The 17,171-nt window shown below is 33.0% G+C and overlaps 1 protein-coding gene across 2 annotated transcripts in view; it reads right to left on the bottom strand.

Annotated features, from left to right (window-relative positions):
• The window catches only part of Raph1 (Ras association (RalGDS/AF-6) and pleckstrin homology domains 1), a 96,563-nt gene that overhangs the window by 19,762 nt on the left and 59,630 nt on the right, over nt 1–17,171 (bottom strand). For both annotated transcript variants that reach the window (XM_076866904.2, XM_076866905.2), the window contains 6 exons: nt 11,223–11,300; nt 10,511–10,670; nt 9,343–9,464; nt 8,064–8,129; nt 6,622–6,765; nt 5,742–5,852 (listed from right to left, as the gene is read on the bottom strand). In XM_076866904.2, the coding sequence (XP_076723019.2) occupies nt 5,742–5,852; nt 6,622–6,765; nt 8,064–8,129; nt 9,343–9,464; nt 10,511–10,670; nt 11,223–11,300 (681 nt within the window). The remainder of the gene's footprint in view (nt 1–5,741; nt 5,853–6,621; nt 6,766–8,063; nt 8,130–9,342; nt 9,465–10,510; nt 10,671–11,222; nt 11,301–17,171) is intronic.

Raw genomic sequence — 17,171 nt, 5'->3', positions numbered from 1 at the left:
GGATGAAAAACATTTTTCTTAGTGTTGCCAAGCAGTAGGGCTACAAGAGACTATTCTGCTTCTTGTAGGTGCTGCCTATCAAGTGTGATTCAGAGAACTGAACCAGCTACTACAGGCTGGCTCTCAGCATTTACCTTCATTCCCCTTCTCTGGTGATTTACAACTATGAATATCCATGGCTGCATGGTATTCACTCAGCTATGTGATTCCATTCATTCTCTATAGAGTTTCCTTTTTAAAAAATTAACATTAGGTAAAATCGAAGAGAAATTAATCTCTACCCTTCTCACCTTATCTCTAACCTGGGAATTTATGAATATCCTGAAGAGTAGTATGGTATAATTATTTAACTATTTATTTCTAAGTAAAGCATCAGATTACCTGCTAGTTTAAAATTCATTTTAGAATCTCAAAACTTCACCTTCCCACATAAAAAGGCATTCATAGCTGTCCTTAGTTATCCGCTCTCTCCAGTAATACCTCAAGAGGTTGCCTGTTCCACTAATATATTCTTGTTTTTATTAAATGTGGTATCTATTGCGCACTTACTATGTATCAAAAATTATGTGAAATACTTCACATAGTTTAATAAGCTCATTCAATCCTTAGGAAAACTATCTTAATAACATTATATCATGTTCCCAGAAGAAAGATACGGCACAGAGGGTTAAGGATAGCACTAAAAGTTGCTTCTAAGGTGAAAGAAGTGGAATTTGAACTCAATCCATCTCATTCTAGTGCCCAGGCTCTATTTGTCACACTACTGCATTATTAGGGGTAAAGCCTTCCAATTCCTATTCCCCTACAATATTATTCTGCCACTTTTAAAATCAAACAAAAGCTAAGAGCAAATATAGAGGAGAAAATCATTGCTAAAACCCGAAAGTCAATATTTACATTCTTAAAGACCCCAAAGAAATCGCTTCCAGCTGAATAGCAGTAACAAAGAAAGGTCATCATTTCATTTTCTAAAAAATGGTGTTGATTTGTAAAGTTTTCATTCACTGATGAAACAAAAACTTTTGAAAATAAAACATTTAACAAATAAATTCTGAATAACTATTATGCTATAAGATTATATTTCTCTGTTCATATAAAAATGTTGATGGATAATTCCTATAACTCTAATTAAAAGTGGTATTTAACACTACAGTCCAAGAACCAAATAAAAATGACAATGTATACTCCTATTACTTTGGAACTCATACATAGAGTCTTGAGAATCCATTCAACTGGCATATACGTTAAAAAAAAAAAAAAAAAAGACTATGCTGGGAATTATGGCATATGCCTGTAATCCCAGCAACTCAAGAGACTGAGGCAAGAGGATCAAAGTGCGAAGCCAGCCTCAGCAACTTAGCAAGACCCTGTCTCAAGATAAAAAATAAAAAATAGCTGGATGTGGATCAGTGGCTAAGCACCCCGGGTACCAAAAAGAGGTGGGAAACTATATAACACTTTACCCTATTATTTCCATACTATAGATAGCTTCTTTATTTCTAACAGTGTTTGAGGAATTCACGCTCACATTTCAGCTCTAAATGAGAAACTACTCTTTCCTTTCTACCATACTGAAATAAATTACTTTGCCTTCTTTCTTTTTGTTTTTTGGTATCAGGGCTTGAACTCAGGAGCACTCAACCATGGAGCCACATCCCCAGCCCTATTTTTGTACTTTATTTAGAGATAGGGTCTCAGTGAGTTGCTTAGTGCCTTGCCATTGCTCACGCTGGCTTTTGAACTCACGATCCTCCTGCCTCAGTCTCCCAAGCCACTGAGATTACAGGTGTGTGCCACTTTACTTGGCTGCTTTATTTCTTTTGTTCTTTTCTTTTCCCCTTTCCTTGTAAATGAACACAATGGCTTTATTTATTTATTTTATATCTTTATTTATGTGGTGCTGAGGATCAAACCCAGTACCTCACACATGCTAGGCAAGCACTCTACCACTGAGCCCCAGCCCCAGCCCCAGCCCCAGCCCTTTATTTATTTATTTTTTATGTGGTGCTGAGGATCAAACACAGTGCCTCACATGTGTTATGTGAGTACTCTATCACTGAGCCATAGCCCCAGCCCTACTTTATTTCTTTAGGGATGAAATTTTAGATGTGGCTACGGTGAACCAGATAATAACTGGTATGTAATTTTTAAAAAACAGATTTCCTTTAGGAAACTTATTTAATTATACATGCATATTCATGTCCCAGCAAATGTGTATCTTTCAGATACATCAACATGTGTCCTATTTGTTTCTACATTGTCAAATTTCATGAATAAGCGTTTTCTACCATTATTTAAAAAAAAAAAATTTACCAAAATGTGTTTTATAGCCTTTACTAGTGTGTGTGGATTTCTCATATCCTGCCTTTCATTGGAGCACTCAGACTCAAGTCATACAGTCTGAATAAATTTGCATTTGTGTAGACCCTGTGCTATAACATTTTTCATTTGTTAGAACTTATATACTCAAGAATAAAAGTATTTACATAGGCAAAATTAGTACAGACTTTACAAAGAAAACAACAGGTTTTTAAATCCTAATAATTGTGTGGCTGTGGGCAAATGGATCTCTTTAAACCTCAGTTTCTGTATTTACAACATGGGGACTCAGAATAGACTTGTGATTGAGTGTATGGAGCTTCTATCACAGGTTTATCAACTTAGAGGTCTACAATTAAGTGGTGGTAATTACTTTTAATGTTATTTCCACCATGCTCTTCCATTTCAACACACTAAATATTTTTATATGTAAAAAGAAAATATAAATTTAGCTTAAACTACTCAATGTCAATCTGGAACATTCAAATCATTGTTATAAAAATAAACATAAGAAAAACCCCTAGCATAAAAATAGACAAAGAATTTTATGAGCTGTAAAAGGATTGTAATTCAGGCTGAGTATCCAGTATGCAAAATGCCTAAGGCCAGAAATGCTTCAGATTTCAAAGTTTTGAAAATTCTGGAGTATATCCAGAGACTTTACAGCTTGAACATCCCTCAACCCCAAAATCTGAAATGTTCCAAAACCTGAAACTTGATTTTGGGGTAATGTCAGGAAGGAGTCAACCCATGGCCTTGTGAATGCCCGACCACTGAGTTTTATCCCAAGCCCTTCCAAAATCTGAAACTTTCTGAATGTTATGTTGGCACTTAAAAGGTTTTGGATTTCCGTGCATTTCAGGTCTTGGATTTTCAGATTAGGGATGTTCAACTTGTTCAAGTTACTGGTCATAATTAATTTTACTCATGAGACATTGTCAATTGCCTTCCCTTTAGCTATCTCTTCTCTACTTCTTATCTGGCAGAGCCCCACCCCTCACCAGTGTCCCACAGGGTATAAATTCTAAACAATAAGGGATCAATCACCCCAATGGTTTTGTTTCCCTAGTCAGTGTCTGGTTTAAGAATGGGAGATGTGTTTTTGGTCAAAAATCTACAAAGGTAGGGCTCTTGGCTAGTTTCTGGGAAATAATGACTTCCTTTTAAAAGATGAGTAAAGGGAGAAAAAGATCCTCTTTAGCTAGATTTTGCTGGGCCTACATCTGATGCCTAGAACGGCAGCAGTCATCTTGATACCCTGAAGTGAGCCAGCCTGGCAATTAAGATGACATGCAGAAGACAGATCAGGGAAAGATGGAAAAAACTGGGTTCTTTTTAACATGTGTAAACCACTGAAACACAGCTTATTATATTCACATTTTGAGATACCCTGAATACCTTTGTATATGGGTTGTTTACTGAGTGAAGAAGTCAAAAATATACCACGCTGACATACCATTTAAGTTAACATGGAAAACAGCAGATACAAAAAGATCACTTTGAGCTTCATGCTGCTTTTTATAAACAGAAGATGGAATTCCAGTGCAAAAGACACCCTCCCTATGCTACAGAGATAAAATATCTTCAAGCATGAGAAGTCAAAACTGAGAGGATTTTATACAGACCTTGTTAAAACAGCTCTTCTCTTTTAAACCTCCTTATATAATTTAGTTGCTTTTCACAATTTACTTTTCTTTGTCCAATCCAGCATATAAGCAACTAATTCTAACTGCTTCTTTGGGTCTTGACTGCTTTATGAGAGCTTCTGTGTCACATAAAACTTGTTATCGTGCTTAACTTATTAAGAAAATGGAAGTAGAGTTTTTCCGCCCTTCAATATTTACCTTATTAGCAATTAAAACTGAGAAAAAAATTAAGATTATATAAATACACATTACAGTAGCCAAGAAAGCAAAAATACTGTTGTATGTTATATAACCTCTGAAAATATCCTACTATACATTTGTGAGAGGCAAATAACATCCTAGTATTATTATAAAAATAACTTTAATATTATGGTCTTAGGGTCTCCCAGGAGACCTTGCACCTCATTTGGAAAACTGCTGAATGAATTTACTTTGTACTGAATTTTCAAGAATTATTTGCTCCCAGCCAGGTGAGATGGTAGTGCCTATAACCCCACTACTTGGGACGCTAAGGCAGGTTTTCAAGTTCGAGGCTAGCCTGGAAAACTTAGTGAGACTCCATCTCAAAATAAAACTTAAGAAAGGACTGGGAATATCACTCAGTGGCACAGCACTTGAATAGCAAGCACAAGCAAGGCTCTGGGTTCTAATTTCAGTACTGAAAAACAAAATAACAACCAAAAAAAAATATTTGTTTGCTCCTGAAAGTAACCTGGATGATACAGTGGTGTTCTCTGAGAAAAATATTACGTAATAAAAGGTTACCATTACAACATAATTAATTTTATCAAAGCAATCAAAACTCTTAAAATTCTTATAAACACTACTCTTAAAACCAAATGGACAATTCCAAGAAAAATGAGAAATCAAGTGTGATGTAAGCATGTAGACCTAAGAAGTTAATAAACGGTTGTTAAGATGGAGCCAATTAGAACTTAATTATTCTTAGTGTTCCCTGAGTTTTTGTGTGGTATCTTTATCAATGTTCTAGATCATGAAAAAGACGAAAAACGTCTGTTCTTCCCAAAAGTACAGATACAATCAGTGTGAGAAGCTCAAAAGCCCAATTAAAGGAGTAAAAAACTCCCCCAAATAGTGTGGATAGCACAGGCTATTATGGCTTTAGTTTTGGGGGAAAAAAAACAAAAATTATTTCTAGACCAGACAGTCAATAGATTTTGAACTTGGCCACAGTGCCCTCTGATGTTCTTCTGAGTTAAGTACAGGAAAACTAATTAAAACACAAAACAGGTCCCACATTTGGCTAAAATGTCTAAAAAAATAAGTCCAGTATTTATAATCAAATTTATAATCAAATATATTTTATGTGTTACGGCTCAAAGTTTATTATAAAATTAGCATCTACTCCCATTTCCACTAATATAGTAAGAGTTAATTGGCTACGGATCAGCTATAGCATAACATACTTTTTTCCCTTACCACCCTTCTCCATTCCTTTTTTAATTTGCAGTGCAGGGGATGGAACCTAAGGACTATACATGCCAGCAAGTATTCTACCACTGAGCTACATCCCCAGCCTTACCATTCCTTTTTAAGCCTATAAGAGTAAAGCAAAAATAGTATACTTGATGGAGATCCAAATTATTCTACAATGGCCCTTAATCTATGTCTAACATCAATTAAAATTACTATAATGATGTAGTAAACCTACTGAACAGAGCAAAAATGGTTTACTTAATAGAGATTCAAAGTATTCTAAAATGCCCAATAAACCTGTCTAATCAATTAAAATTCCTATAAAGAGAACATACTTACCTTTAGCACCAGACAATAGTCTGTAGGTGCTTTGTATTTGTTCCGATAATCCTGGCCATAATAAACATTGACATGATCCAGCTGGAGAAAACACATCAGATCCCGAGAGACCTACATAAAAATACCCAAAAGATTAAACTGATAACAATGTGGATGCAAGCAAATATCACATCTGGTAACCGTTTTTAGTTGAGAATTAAGACATTAAATAGAAATTACAGCTACTTTATAGAAGACAAGAGAATGAGATGCTCTATAAATGGTTCTTTGATTGGCAATGTAACCAAAAAGGCAGGCCATTTTTGCTTATTGTCTTGTCATTCATAATGAACACTGAGTTATTGACATTTTAAAGATAATTTAAATAAAGCATGGTATATTACAATCAATATAATACAAGAGAGCTTTCTGGATCAAGTAGTTCAGTGCCTATAATGCATATCTCAAACACAGAAATTCTCAACTGAGAGTTTTCTTATCAGTTAAATAAGAGTCACAATATCTCATAAGATTGGTTTAAAACTAGATGATACCGTAAAGTGCTTAAAACAGTCCTAAACCCCAATGAACACAGAAGACAAAAGCTATACCAACGGTACTAACAGCAAAAAGCCCACTACTTAAGATTGAAATGGCTGTAATTCCATAAAATTATTCTCCCCCCAACAAAACTACTCCAGCAGGAGTTCCACAAATAATAAACAAAACTATGATTTCAAATTTGGTAAGAAAATTAATATGTGCCCAATTAATAATCAAAGAAGTGAAAATTCTCAGGTTTCCTCCTCTTTAGATTAATAAAGCGATCTGTGTTTCCTACACAGCACAGATTAAGAGTGATCAGCATAATGAGGGGAACAAGTCTACAGAAAGCACACACCTTTGCTTTTCCTTTAGGGACATAGTAGATACCAGATGCTCTCAACAGAAAATAACGTTTTTTCCAGGACTTCTTGCCATCATCTTTCAACCAAAGCACTCCTTCAATTTCCGGTACAGTTACAGAACTTCCACAAAAACATTCCTAAAATAAGAAGATGATTTGGAAAGACTTATGATCCTTGACTTATCAAGGAAAAAAGATGTGTCTACTCCAGTGAGATGCATGACACTGTAATTAAGCCAAGATGGTTCTGTATTAAAATCATGCTGCTGATTTTACCTGAATTAGAATTAGAAAATGCTCTAAATACAGTATGAATTATTTTTGAACTAAAGAAATCCCTAAATATTTAATAAGTAAAAAAATACCAGTCATAAATAAAATACTGAATTTTTTTACAAACTTTTATCCAACGTTTTGAGGAGAAACTAGCTTGAAATATCAACTGAGTTGTATAAACAGTAGTTAAATGAAATCTAAAGAGCATAATTACACTAAGTTTAATAAAAATGTCAAGCTAACATTAATATTAAACTTCTCCAAATTAACATTACAACAGATTAGCTATCAAACTAAAGAGTAATAAAGTTAAAAAGAAAGTAACATGCCAAGTAAATAATTAATAAAAATTTTAAAACTGTATCAATTTATATGGTCTAAGAGGGCATTTATTTATAATAAAATATTTAATACTAGGTTGAAAATAATAAACTCAAAATTCTGAATTCCACTGTCCATGCTTAAATAAAAAATCTAATATTAAAAACAACCATGTATTTGTAAAAGAAAAAAAATCCTAATTAAACAACAACATAGGATATTCTAATTAATTTCTCCTCAAAGTATATAGAGAAACTAGAAATCATAAAATTTTCTTCTTAAGTGTAGCTAGTATCACTAGGAAAAATTGAGTGCTGATCTTCATTTTCCTAATTGCCTTGTTGGTTATTCAGGTTTTCAACTTACTAACTTCTTTGATTTTAGTTCTTTAAAATCAGAAAAAGCCAAAGGGCCAAAAATTTGGGTAGATTTAAATTTATTACTCTGTAAGATAAGATTTTCCAAAAATGATCATTATAATTTAAGAATTTGTTTGAGTTACTTATGGCTAAGGCTTGACATATTCTGTGAACTGCTAGTTATATTCAAATTTCTCTCTAAAAAAAGGAGGTAAAAATAGCACAACCACATCTTTCATTGATCAGCTTTGTCCTCCGAACTTGACAAACCCTAAAAATTTGTTACTCCTTTTAGTCCACTAGAATATTACTTGTTTTTAAAAGGTTCTCTTTAATGACCAGATGAATTCTCCCCCTCATGCTATCAAAGAATACAGGTTTCTCAACTATGAATATGGAGGACCAATATACTAGGTTCCAAAAGATGCTTAATTTTTAAATTTAATAATGTGTAGGAAAAACGGGGGCAGGGAGTCATACCTCCAACAGCACTTCTTTGTTTCTATCTGCCATTTCAGCTGTTTCCTTTTTCCCTAGGAGATAATTCTGGAAAAACAATAAAATGAAAATTAAAGGATAAACTCATTCTACTATTCCCTTGGTAGAGATGAGTATATGATTTGTTCAAGAGAAATAGCAACTAACTCTAGATCTATTTTTGCCAGTGCACAGTTAGAGGAATGTTTCAAAAACTCCCCATATGTATATGGGTATCATCACTAAAATGCTTAGCCCAAGCTTCCTGCCTGAAAACTTGCTGTGAATCATTCCCCAAACTGCCTTCTCCAAGTCCTAAGGTGATATTACATGCAACAGATGACAAATATGTTCTGGGATAACTAATGAAAGCTATATTTAAAGTACCTGAAAGGTTTACAAATTATTAAGTACAAGTAAAGCAAATTTCCTTAAAATATGCTGTTTAACAGATGCAAATGCAGAAAATTTGATTGTTGTGGATTTTTAAGAAGAAATCCCAAATCCTGTGAGACCATATTTCATTTGCTTGGTTCAACAAAAATCTGAACTGTAATCATTAGCATAATTATTTTTATCAGACAACATCTGCTGACACCCTCAAATATGTATGTAACCTTCACTAAAATATCAAGAAGCTATGTCATGATTAAGCCTTAAGGGTAACTATTCAATTCCTTTAACACTGCTGCTGTTTTTCTCTACTTTGTTTTTGGTGGAGATATTTTTCCTAGTCTATTGATTTTCACAAACCGTCTAGGTATTGGGAAACATTATTTATTTTGGAATGAGGAAAGATGCCAAGTAAATCAAGATAACATATATTGGAGTGTGGAGCCATTTAAAATCAGAGACCACTCACTGGGCTTTAAAAAAAATTTAAAAATAAGTCCAAATAAGTATCAACTGGATAATGGCTTAAGATAGATTATTTTTTTCCTTTGACAATATGGATGTAAAATTCACTGAAGAAATTGCTGGGTTCAAAACGGCTCTGGAATACAGGGAAGCCTGGTAACTCCCTAGAGCTACTTCTGTTTCACCAAGGGTGTATCCCATCTGGCTCTGTGGGACTGGGAACTTCACAGTGGGCCCTGAAGTGAGCTCAGCTAACTTTACACCTCAAGAGTACTAATGAATGCTCTCATAGGGTTTTGCAGCTGTTTTGCTCTAATCAAGTGGCTGCCAGTCTTTTAAACTCTATTAACTTAGCAGTATCAGAATTAAATAGGGCATATATTTAAAAAAACCCTGACCTTTGTAATTATTCATTCAGTCTTACCTGTGGGTTTTTGAAAAGGGCATATTTTTCTATACGCTCCATAAATATAAGCTTGTTTTGGCTATCTCTTGTCCAATTAAGAAGATTTTCAACCAAGTTTTCATGGTCTTCGAATATTCTCTCTAACCCAAAATAAAGTATCAATATTTTGTTAGTATTCACCAGATTACAAGACATGAAACCTTGTGAAGAATTCACATTGAGAACTACAGAATCTCGGGCTGGGGTTGTGGTTAAGTGGCAGAGCACTTGCCTAGCATGTGTGAGGTACCAGGTTCAATCCTCAGCGCCACATATAAATAAATAAAAAATAAAGGTACATCAACTAAAAAATATTTAAAAAAACAAAACAAAAAATTATAGAATCTTAATAAACACTACATCCTTGTCCCTTACAGATAAAATATCTGTCTTCCCTAATTTTTTGTAAAGGAAACATGGCCTGGTGATGTGAAGTGACTTAACAAAGTGACAACTGACAGGTAAGAATTAGGACTAGAATCTAGGTATTCTGATTTGTACATCATTCTTTAGCCTTTAGCTTTTATCCATCCCATCCTTAAAAAATAAACACATTATTTGCATTCTATAAATTTTAATATCAAGTGCTGCCAACAGTAATTAATTCTTTACATTCAAAGAATTTCCAATACGATTTCTTCTTTGGTTCATGAATAGTACTTAATTTTAAACATAAATACATTTTCTAACTTCCAAATTAAGTATCAAAGAATGTTTATATATATTGAATATATGTTAAAGAACATGTTCTAGATACTGATTCTTTGAAATCTGTTCATGTTTTGTTTGCCCTGAAAGTTAAATGGTGGTAAGATTTAATTACAAATGAAAATAAATATAAGTCTTAGTAAATGCATTGATGTATGCAGTTTTTATTTGAAGGAAAATGTATTTTGTCATCTTAAAAAAAACCTTTGTTTTTAACCATTTTAAAACTGAAGTAAACTGCAAATTGCTTAGTATTCAAAGACCTCTCAAAATAGCTGAGAAAAAAAAGTAATGTAAAAAAAGCCAAATTATAAAAGGTAAACTGCCTGGTTATTTTACAGAAAAAAATATAAAGATGTCTTAAAATGCTTCTATCACCATGAAAACCATTGTGATTGCACAGAAATTAAAAAGCAATTAAAGCGATGATATTACTAACCCATTTGTAACTCAGAAATGGTCTCTACCAGAGACCAGTCTAAACTATAACCACAGTGGGATTTGTCCATCAGGTTATCCAGCACTTGTCTCACTGTCTGCCGCTCATCTACCATCATTGTTTTCGAACTGTCATCAGACATGTGGACTCTAATCACCAGCTGTAACAGGTAGAAATAAAATTAAATGAAGACCAAATAATGGCGTTTTAGAAAAGGATTTATTGTAATATCAACTATATTCTGCTTAATATCTTTGTAAATTAAAATGGAAATAATGGATTTATCAAAAGATAAGCTAAAAACTAAATATCAATATTAAAAGTCTTTTAAGGGGTAGAATTGTGGCTCAGTGGTAAGGTTTTTGCCTAGGATGTATGAGGCACTACATTCAGTTCTCAGCACTGCATATAAATAAACAAAATAAAGTCCATTGATAATTAAAAAATATTTTTTAAAAAGTCTTTTAAGATACAATATTGAAGAGTATTAAGAGACCTTTCCATTTTATTCTTTTAGAATTCAGAATGAAAGTTATTCCTATATAATACATCTTACCCTCAAAAAAATTTTTACATGTGAAAAATGTATTACTAGAAGAAATACTGCCCCCTACCACTCCATACATTAGAGGAAAATGATGTAAATAAGGCAGTTCTTCAAAAATCCATACAACTGATAAAATCAGAAATCAGGCAAAAGCCTGCATATCACCTTTTTCACTTGTGCCTCCTTAATTTTCTCTAGGGCGATTCTGATCTTCTCCGCTTTCAATTTTGCTGCCTGTTCCTCCTGTGAACATAAAGCATTTCAGATAAACTAATGAATTATCTGAGAAATCTATTTTATTCTTAAGGCTGTTCCTAGCATTGGATTTCATTAAGAATATACCATCATATGTGTAATATAAATTGAAATGCATTCTGCTGTTATATATAATAAATTAGAAAAAAAAAGAATATACCATCATATGCTTATGTAGAACACATTTAAAAAATAGCCCTCTTCATAAAATAAAAGCAAACGTGGTAAAGGAAAGAGCATTTTTACAGATGCAGACCTGAAAATGTCTTATAATACAATTAGATTCCATATTATAAGAGGGAGGGGAGAACTCTAATGTAGTAAATTAGTAAATCTAATCCCATCAATATGAAGCAGTTAAATTTCAAGTTTTGGATTTGGGGAAATAACAGCCATCTATGGGCCTGCCACTTAGTTATACTTACACAATCCCGTAACTCCTTCCAAAGTATGGGCAACCTTTTGCATACTATTTTGTTCTGTTACAATGAAAATGTATCATCACCTTTAAAATATCTACAGCATACTTCAAATATGTTCATTTTATTGTACTTCAATTTTACCTCAATAAAGCTATGAAAAAAATATCTACAACAAAAACCAATTATGTATTTATTTTCAAAAAATATAAAAACCCTTAATAAATAATAAATACAAGTACATTCTCAATTACTAATACAAACACAGGTGGCTGTTGCATTCTGTTTTACTCTGCTTTGGAAAATCATACAACATAATCACATCAGTAAATTCAAATTTATTTCTATTTATTCATTTATCAGATTTTTAAAAAATGCTAAGTGTAACTTTCCAAACAGCTTAATTTCTAATAAACTAGCAGTAGTAAAATTTATAAAGAACTAGAAGTAAACAATTTTTCTATTTTATTTGTGTGAAACAGCACACAGTACTCTAACACCATTACTTACTTGTAATTTCCAGCAATAGGCCATAATATACTGTAGCATTAATCACCAATTGAAAAAAAAATAAGTAAACTTTTGTTTATAAAGGATTATTTTTAAGCTTTTTACTACTCTGGAAAATATCTAAAAAAAATAAATTATCATCCTACATATTCTTTTATTTAATGTCTTTTAAAGGAGAAATAATTTATATCAATCCAACATTAATTTTCTCTGGATTGTTATTAAACACCAGAATCCATATGCTATTTTTCATTAAAAAGCTAAAGCATCCAGGGCAAAAAGCAAAGACTCAATTAATTTAAAAGATTTATTTTCTGTTCACCTAAATTTTGATGGCTTTCTAACTGCTTCTCTTTCCATTTCATACTCTACGTGGTCTCCCCTCATTTTGAGCTTAGTATTTACTATGTGGAACAGAGAAACAGTGGATAGGGTAGACAGTGAGCTTGTTAGCCAGAAATCTGATCCCTTTCAGTGAAAGGAGTCAGTAAATTAACATAATAACCAAGGTCTGGAAATACTATCTATAAACCCAATTATTTTCACAGTAGAGAGGGATAAGATAAAACTCAGTTCTTGTACTATTATAGATATATTCCTTTGACTAAATCATCTTATTTCCCCATCCTTTATGCAAATAAACAATTATAAAATGTGGTGACTACATTTTCTTTTTAAAAGCAAGCTTGAAAGAAAGCTTTAACTACTATCATTGTTTCTAGAATTCAGTTTTAGAGAAATAAAAGTCATTACCAGGCAAATTACCAAACCCTATGTGTTTTTGAGGAGTACAACACAGCTCTATAAAGTAATTTAAAATACTTTGAACTGTCAAGTAACTGATTTCATAAAAACCACTAGAAAGCATTTGCCATTCCCTCATCCTTGTGCATGAATGGTGCTTAAGAGAAAAAAAATTTTCAAGCCAAATTTGAATGTTCCACTTCACATTGCCAAAAAGTAAATTTAAAGTTTGTTCCACTTCACATTGCCAAAAAGTAAATTTAAAGTTTGATGAGGAAAAACTGATGTGGAACAATGTTTTTGGTATTTGAAATACAAACATGAACTTCCAAAGGCCAAATTCTTTATGATATTATAATCAATCTGCACACATTAAAAAAAAGTTTAGAAGATATCTTCAAAGCTGAAAACATTTTTAAGAAAAAAAAAAAGGCATATTTAAGAGAATAAGACAAGCCACAGACTGGAAGAGAAATAGTTGCAGCAAAAGACATCTAAAACTAAAAAACCAAAACAAGCAACAAAAACAAAACAAAAACCCCATATACCTCAACAAAAATATGAAACAGGAGTTCTTTGGACACCTCAAAAAAAAAAAAAAAAAGACATACAGATGGCAAATAAATTTAAGGAAAAATGGTCAACATTCTTTGCTAATAGGGAATTGCAAATTAAAATAAGATACCACTACACATTTATTAGAATGGACAAAATTCAAAACACTGACGATACAAAATGCTGGTGAGGATGTGAAACAACAGGAATTCCGACTTACCACTTGTGGGAATGCAAAATGGTAGAGCTGCTTTGGAAGACAGTTTGGCAGTTTCTCACAGAACTTAACATACTCTTAACCATGTGACCCAGTAATCATGTTTCTAAGTATTTACCCAAATGTGTTGAAAATTTATCCCAAATCCTGCACACAGGTGTTTATAGAAGCTTTAATTATCATAATGCCTAAATCTTGAAAGCAACAAAGATGTCCTCCAGAAAGTGAATGAACTATGGTGCATCCTGGCAACAGAATATTATTTGGCACTAAAAAGAAAATGGGGCTAGGGCTGTGGCTTAGTGGTAGAACACTGCCTAGCATGTATGAGGCACTGGGTTCAATTCTCAGCACCACATATAAATAAATGAATAAAATGAAGGTCCATCAACATCTAAACATACAAATTTTAAAAAGAAAAAGAAATGAGCTATCAAGCCATTAAGAGGCATGAAGATATCTTAAAATGCATGTTAGTAAGTGAAGGAAGTCAATCTGAAAGTTACTTATTGTATAATTCTAACTACATGACATTTTGGACAAGTCAAAACTTTGCAGATGGTAAATATTAGTGGTTGCTGAGGGTCACAGGAAAGGAGGAGTGAAGAGGCAGAGTACAGTGGATTTCCAGGGTAGTGAAATTACTGTGTATATTATAATGGTGGATACATGGTCAGAACCTAAAACTGTTCTAAAAAATAAAATCTATTCAAAAATAATATAAAATTTTGGGGCTGGGGATGTGGCTCAAGCGGTAGCGTGCTTGCCTGGCATGCGTGCGGCCCGGGTTCGATCCTCAGCACCACATACAGACAAAGATGTTGTGTCCGCCAAATACTAAAAAAAAATAAATATTGAAATTCTCTCTCTCTCCCTCTTTCTCACTCTCTCTCACTCTTTCTTTAAAAAAAAAAAAAAAATAATATAAAATTTAAAAGTTATATTGATATATTTATAAATAGTATTTACATGCTCCTATTTTTTTATGCTACTGTCAAATGCAATAGAACACAATCAGTGCTATCTTTTGAAGCACTGACATGAAAAGTCATTCAATAATAGGATTAGCTTAAACTCAGAGATCGGTTTCTGCTCCACATACTGGAAGTATTAAATAAACAAGAGACCAATTAACATATTAAGCCAATTAGACTTCTTAGCCATTAGGAAATCATTTTTATGTAAAGCAGGTAGGTGGGGAAAATCTAAATTCTGCTACTTTCCTATTGCTCAAATATTTTTCTTCAACAGCTACATAAATTGGTCTGTATAAAAAATGTATCAAGGGCCTGGGGTTGTGGCTCAGGGCTAGAGTACTTGCCTAGCACAGGAGGCTCTGGGTCCAATTCTCAGCACCATATAAAAACAAAATAAAGGGGCTGGGGATGTGGCTCAAGCGGTGGTGCGCTTGCCTGGCATGCGTGGGGTGCTGGGTTCGATCCTCAGCACCACATAAAATAAAAATAAAGATGTTGTGTCCACCGAAAACTGAAAAATAAATATTAAAAAATAAATAAATAATTCATCTTTAAAAAATAAAGATTATTGTGTCCACCTACAACTAAAAAACAAATATTAAAAAAAAGTAAAACATAGTTAAAAAATTGTATCAAATTAAAATTTGAGCTAGTTGTTTAATTTTAATATAGGCAAATTTTAGTTTACCTTCTCCAGCTTATTATAAGGATAATCCCTGTCAGAAGCTTTCTGAGTTAACAGAATTGATCATGATGCCTTTGAATACGTATCTGAATATCACTTCTAGAGCAAAACAGGAAAGAAAAATACTTTCATCAAATTGCAAGAATCACAGTATCTGATGCTCCTGTGGGTTAAGAAACTTTCTTGGTTAAGTTCTATTTATATCTGCTATAGTTAAGCTACAACTATATATAATATATATGTGTATATATATATATATATTTTAGTTGTCAATGGACTTTTTTTGTTTATTAATATGCGATGCTCAAAATTGAACCCAGTGTCTCACACATTTGAGGCAAGCTCTATACCAATGAGCCCTCTAACCATATATTTTAACCATAACAACTTGGGAAAAAATAAATTGTCCTAAGATGTTGGTGTTGTGCAATATGGAAAAAGATAAATAAATCTTTGCTGGTATGTTCAGATGACATATTTAGGAAGATCTGCAACAGTTTATTTATAAACGCAATGCAAATCTATTCTCAGTGATTAATACAAAGCACAAAGTTTTCTTTTTCATCTCTTGTTGTACTGACAAACTCAGGTCTAAAGTTTTCTGTCTCTTTTCTTCTGACTATTCCTTTACACTATCTCACTACTATCCTAAATAGAAGTAAAGGGCACTTCACACATATGAACCATTTTCTCTCCTACTGCATCTTTTAAAAGAGCAAGAGACAACCAATTTTCTGCTGAAAAAATGCCTGCATGGCTATCAATAACCACTGAATGCCAAGCTGTCTGAAATTTATATAAAGGACAAAAACAGAGTGAGAATCTTATGATTAAATAAAAACAATATTATGATTATAAAGTGTTAGAACACTGTGTGGTGTAAAAATTAGCATACCTGTACTTAAGAGATATACAGCTTCTAAGAGAGGGCTAGTGAATTCCTTCAATTGAGAAATTAAGGCTTTTCAGTTCAGAACAAACCCAACTGAAATTAAGAAGCTAAACAGTAGTTAACAGTTTCTTGGGAATCTAGTTTATTTTATAGATTACAATAAATTAAAAGTTTTAAAAATTAAAATGATTCAGAGAACGTGTAGTATAAATAACTTTATATCTATTAATTGCTTTATTCTATAACAGTTTTGAACCAAAATAATAATTGTAATAACAACTAGTTTATTTCCTCTGAAGAAATCATGAACTTCATAGCCTCACAAATAGAGCTAACATTAAGTGAATACCTAGAACTTGCCACTATGAGGTATATCAGACACAGAATCTCATTCACCTCAACAAAATTATAAGGTTGGTATTGTTATTATATACATTATACCAATTATCTGAAAGACTGTTATCTTTTCAAGACCATATAGGTAGTTATTAGAGCAGTTTTTAAAACATTGACTTCTCAGAGGGAGTCAGCAAAGAGGGAACCAGACTCCTACGAACAGTCAGACTGCCACACAGTTGGTAAGAGGTATGTACTTTGGGCTGGGGAGTGAGCATGTGTAAGGCCCTGGGTTTGATCCTCAGCACCAAATATAAAGACAAGGTTATACTTATTTCAGAACAGCCAGATGTTCTGGCAGAGAGGGAACTGCCATCAGCACTAGGATTAAGTCTCCTTTGAGAGGCCCTTGTGGCTGAGTTGCCTAGGAATTTTTACCACCTCTTTCATGACTCCATCCCAAAGCCACCCAAAGTATTTAGATTCTATACATCAAACTGCATCCTGCTCAAATTTCTTGTTCC

This window comes from Callospermophilus lateralis, chromosome 9 (genome assembly GCF_048772815.1).
Source record: "Callospermophilus lateralis isolate mCalLat2 chromosome 9, mCalLat2.hap1, whole genome shotgun sequence".
NCBI lineage: Eukaryota > Metazoa > Chordata > Mammalia > Rodentia > Sciuridae > Callospermophilus > Callospermophilus lateralis.
Note: the sequence above shows the minus strand (reverse complement) of the source record. Positions and strands in the feature narration are given on the sequence as shown.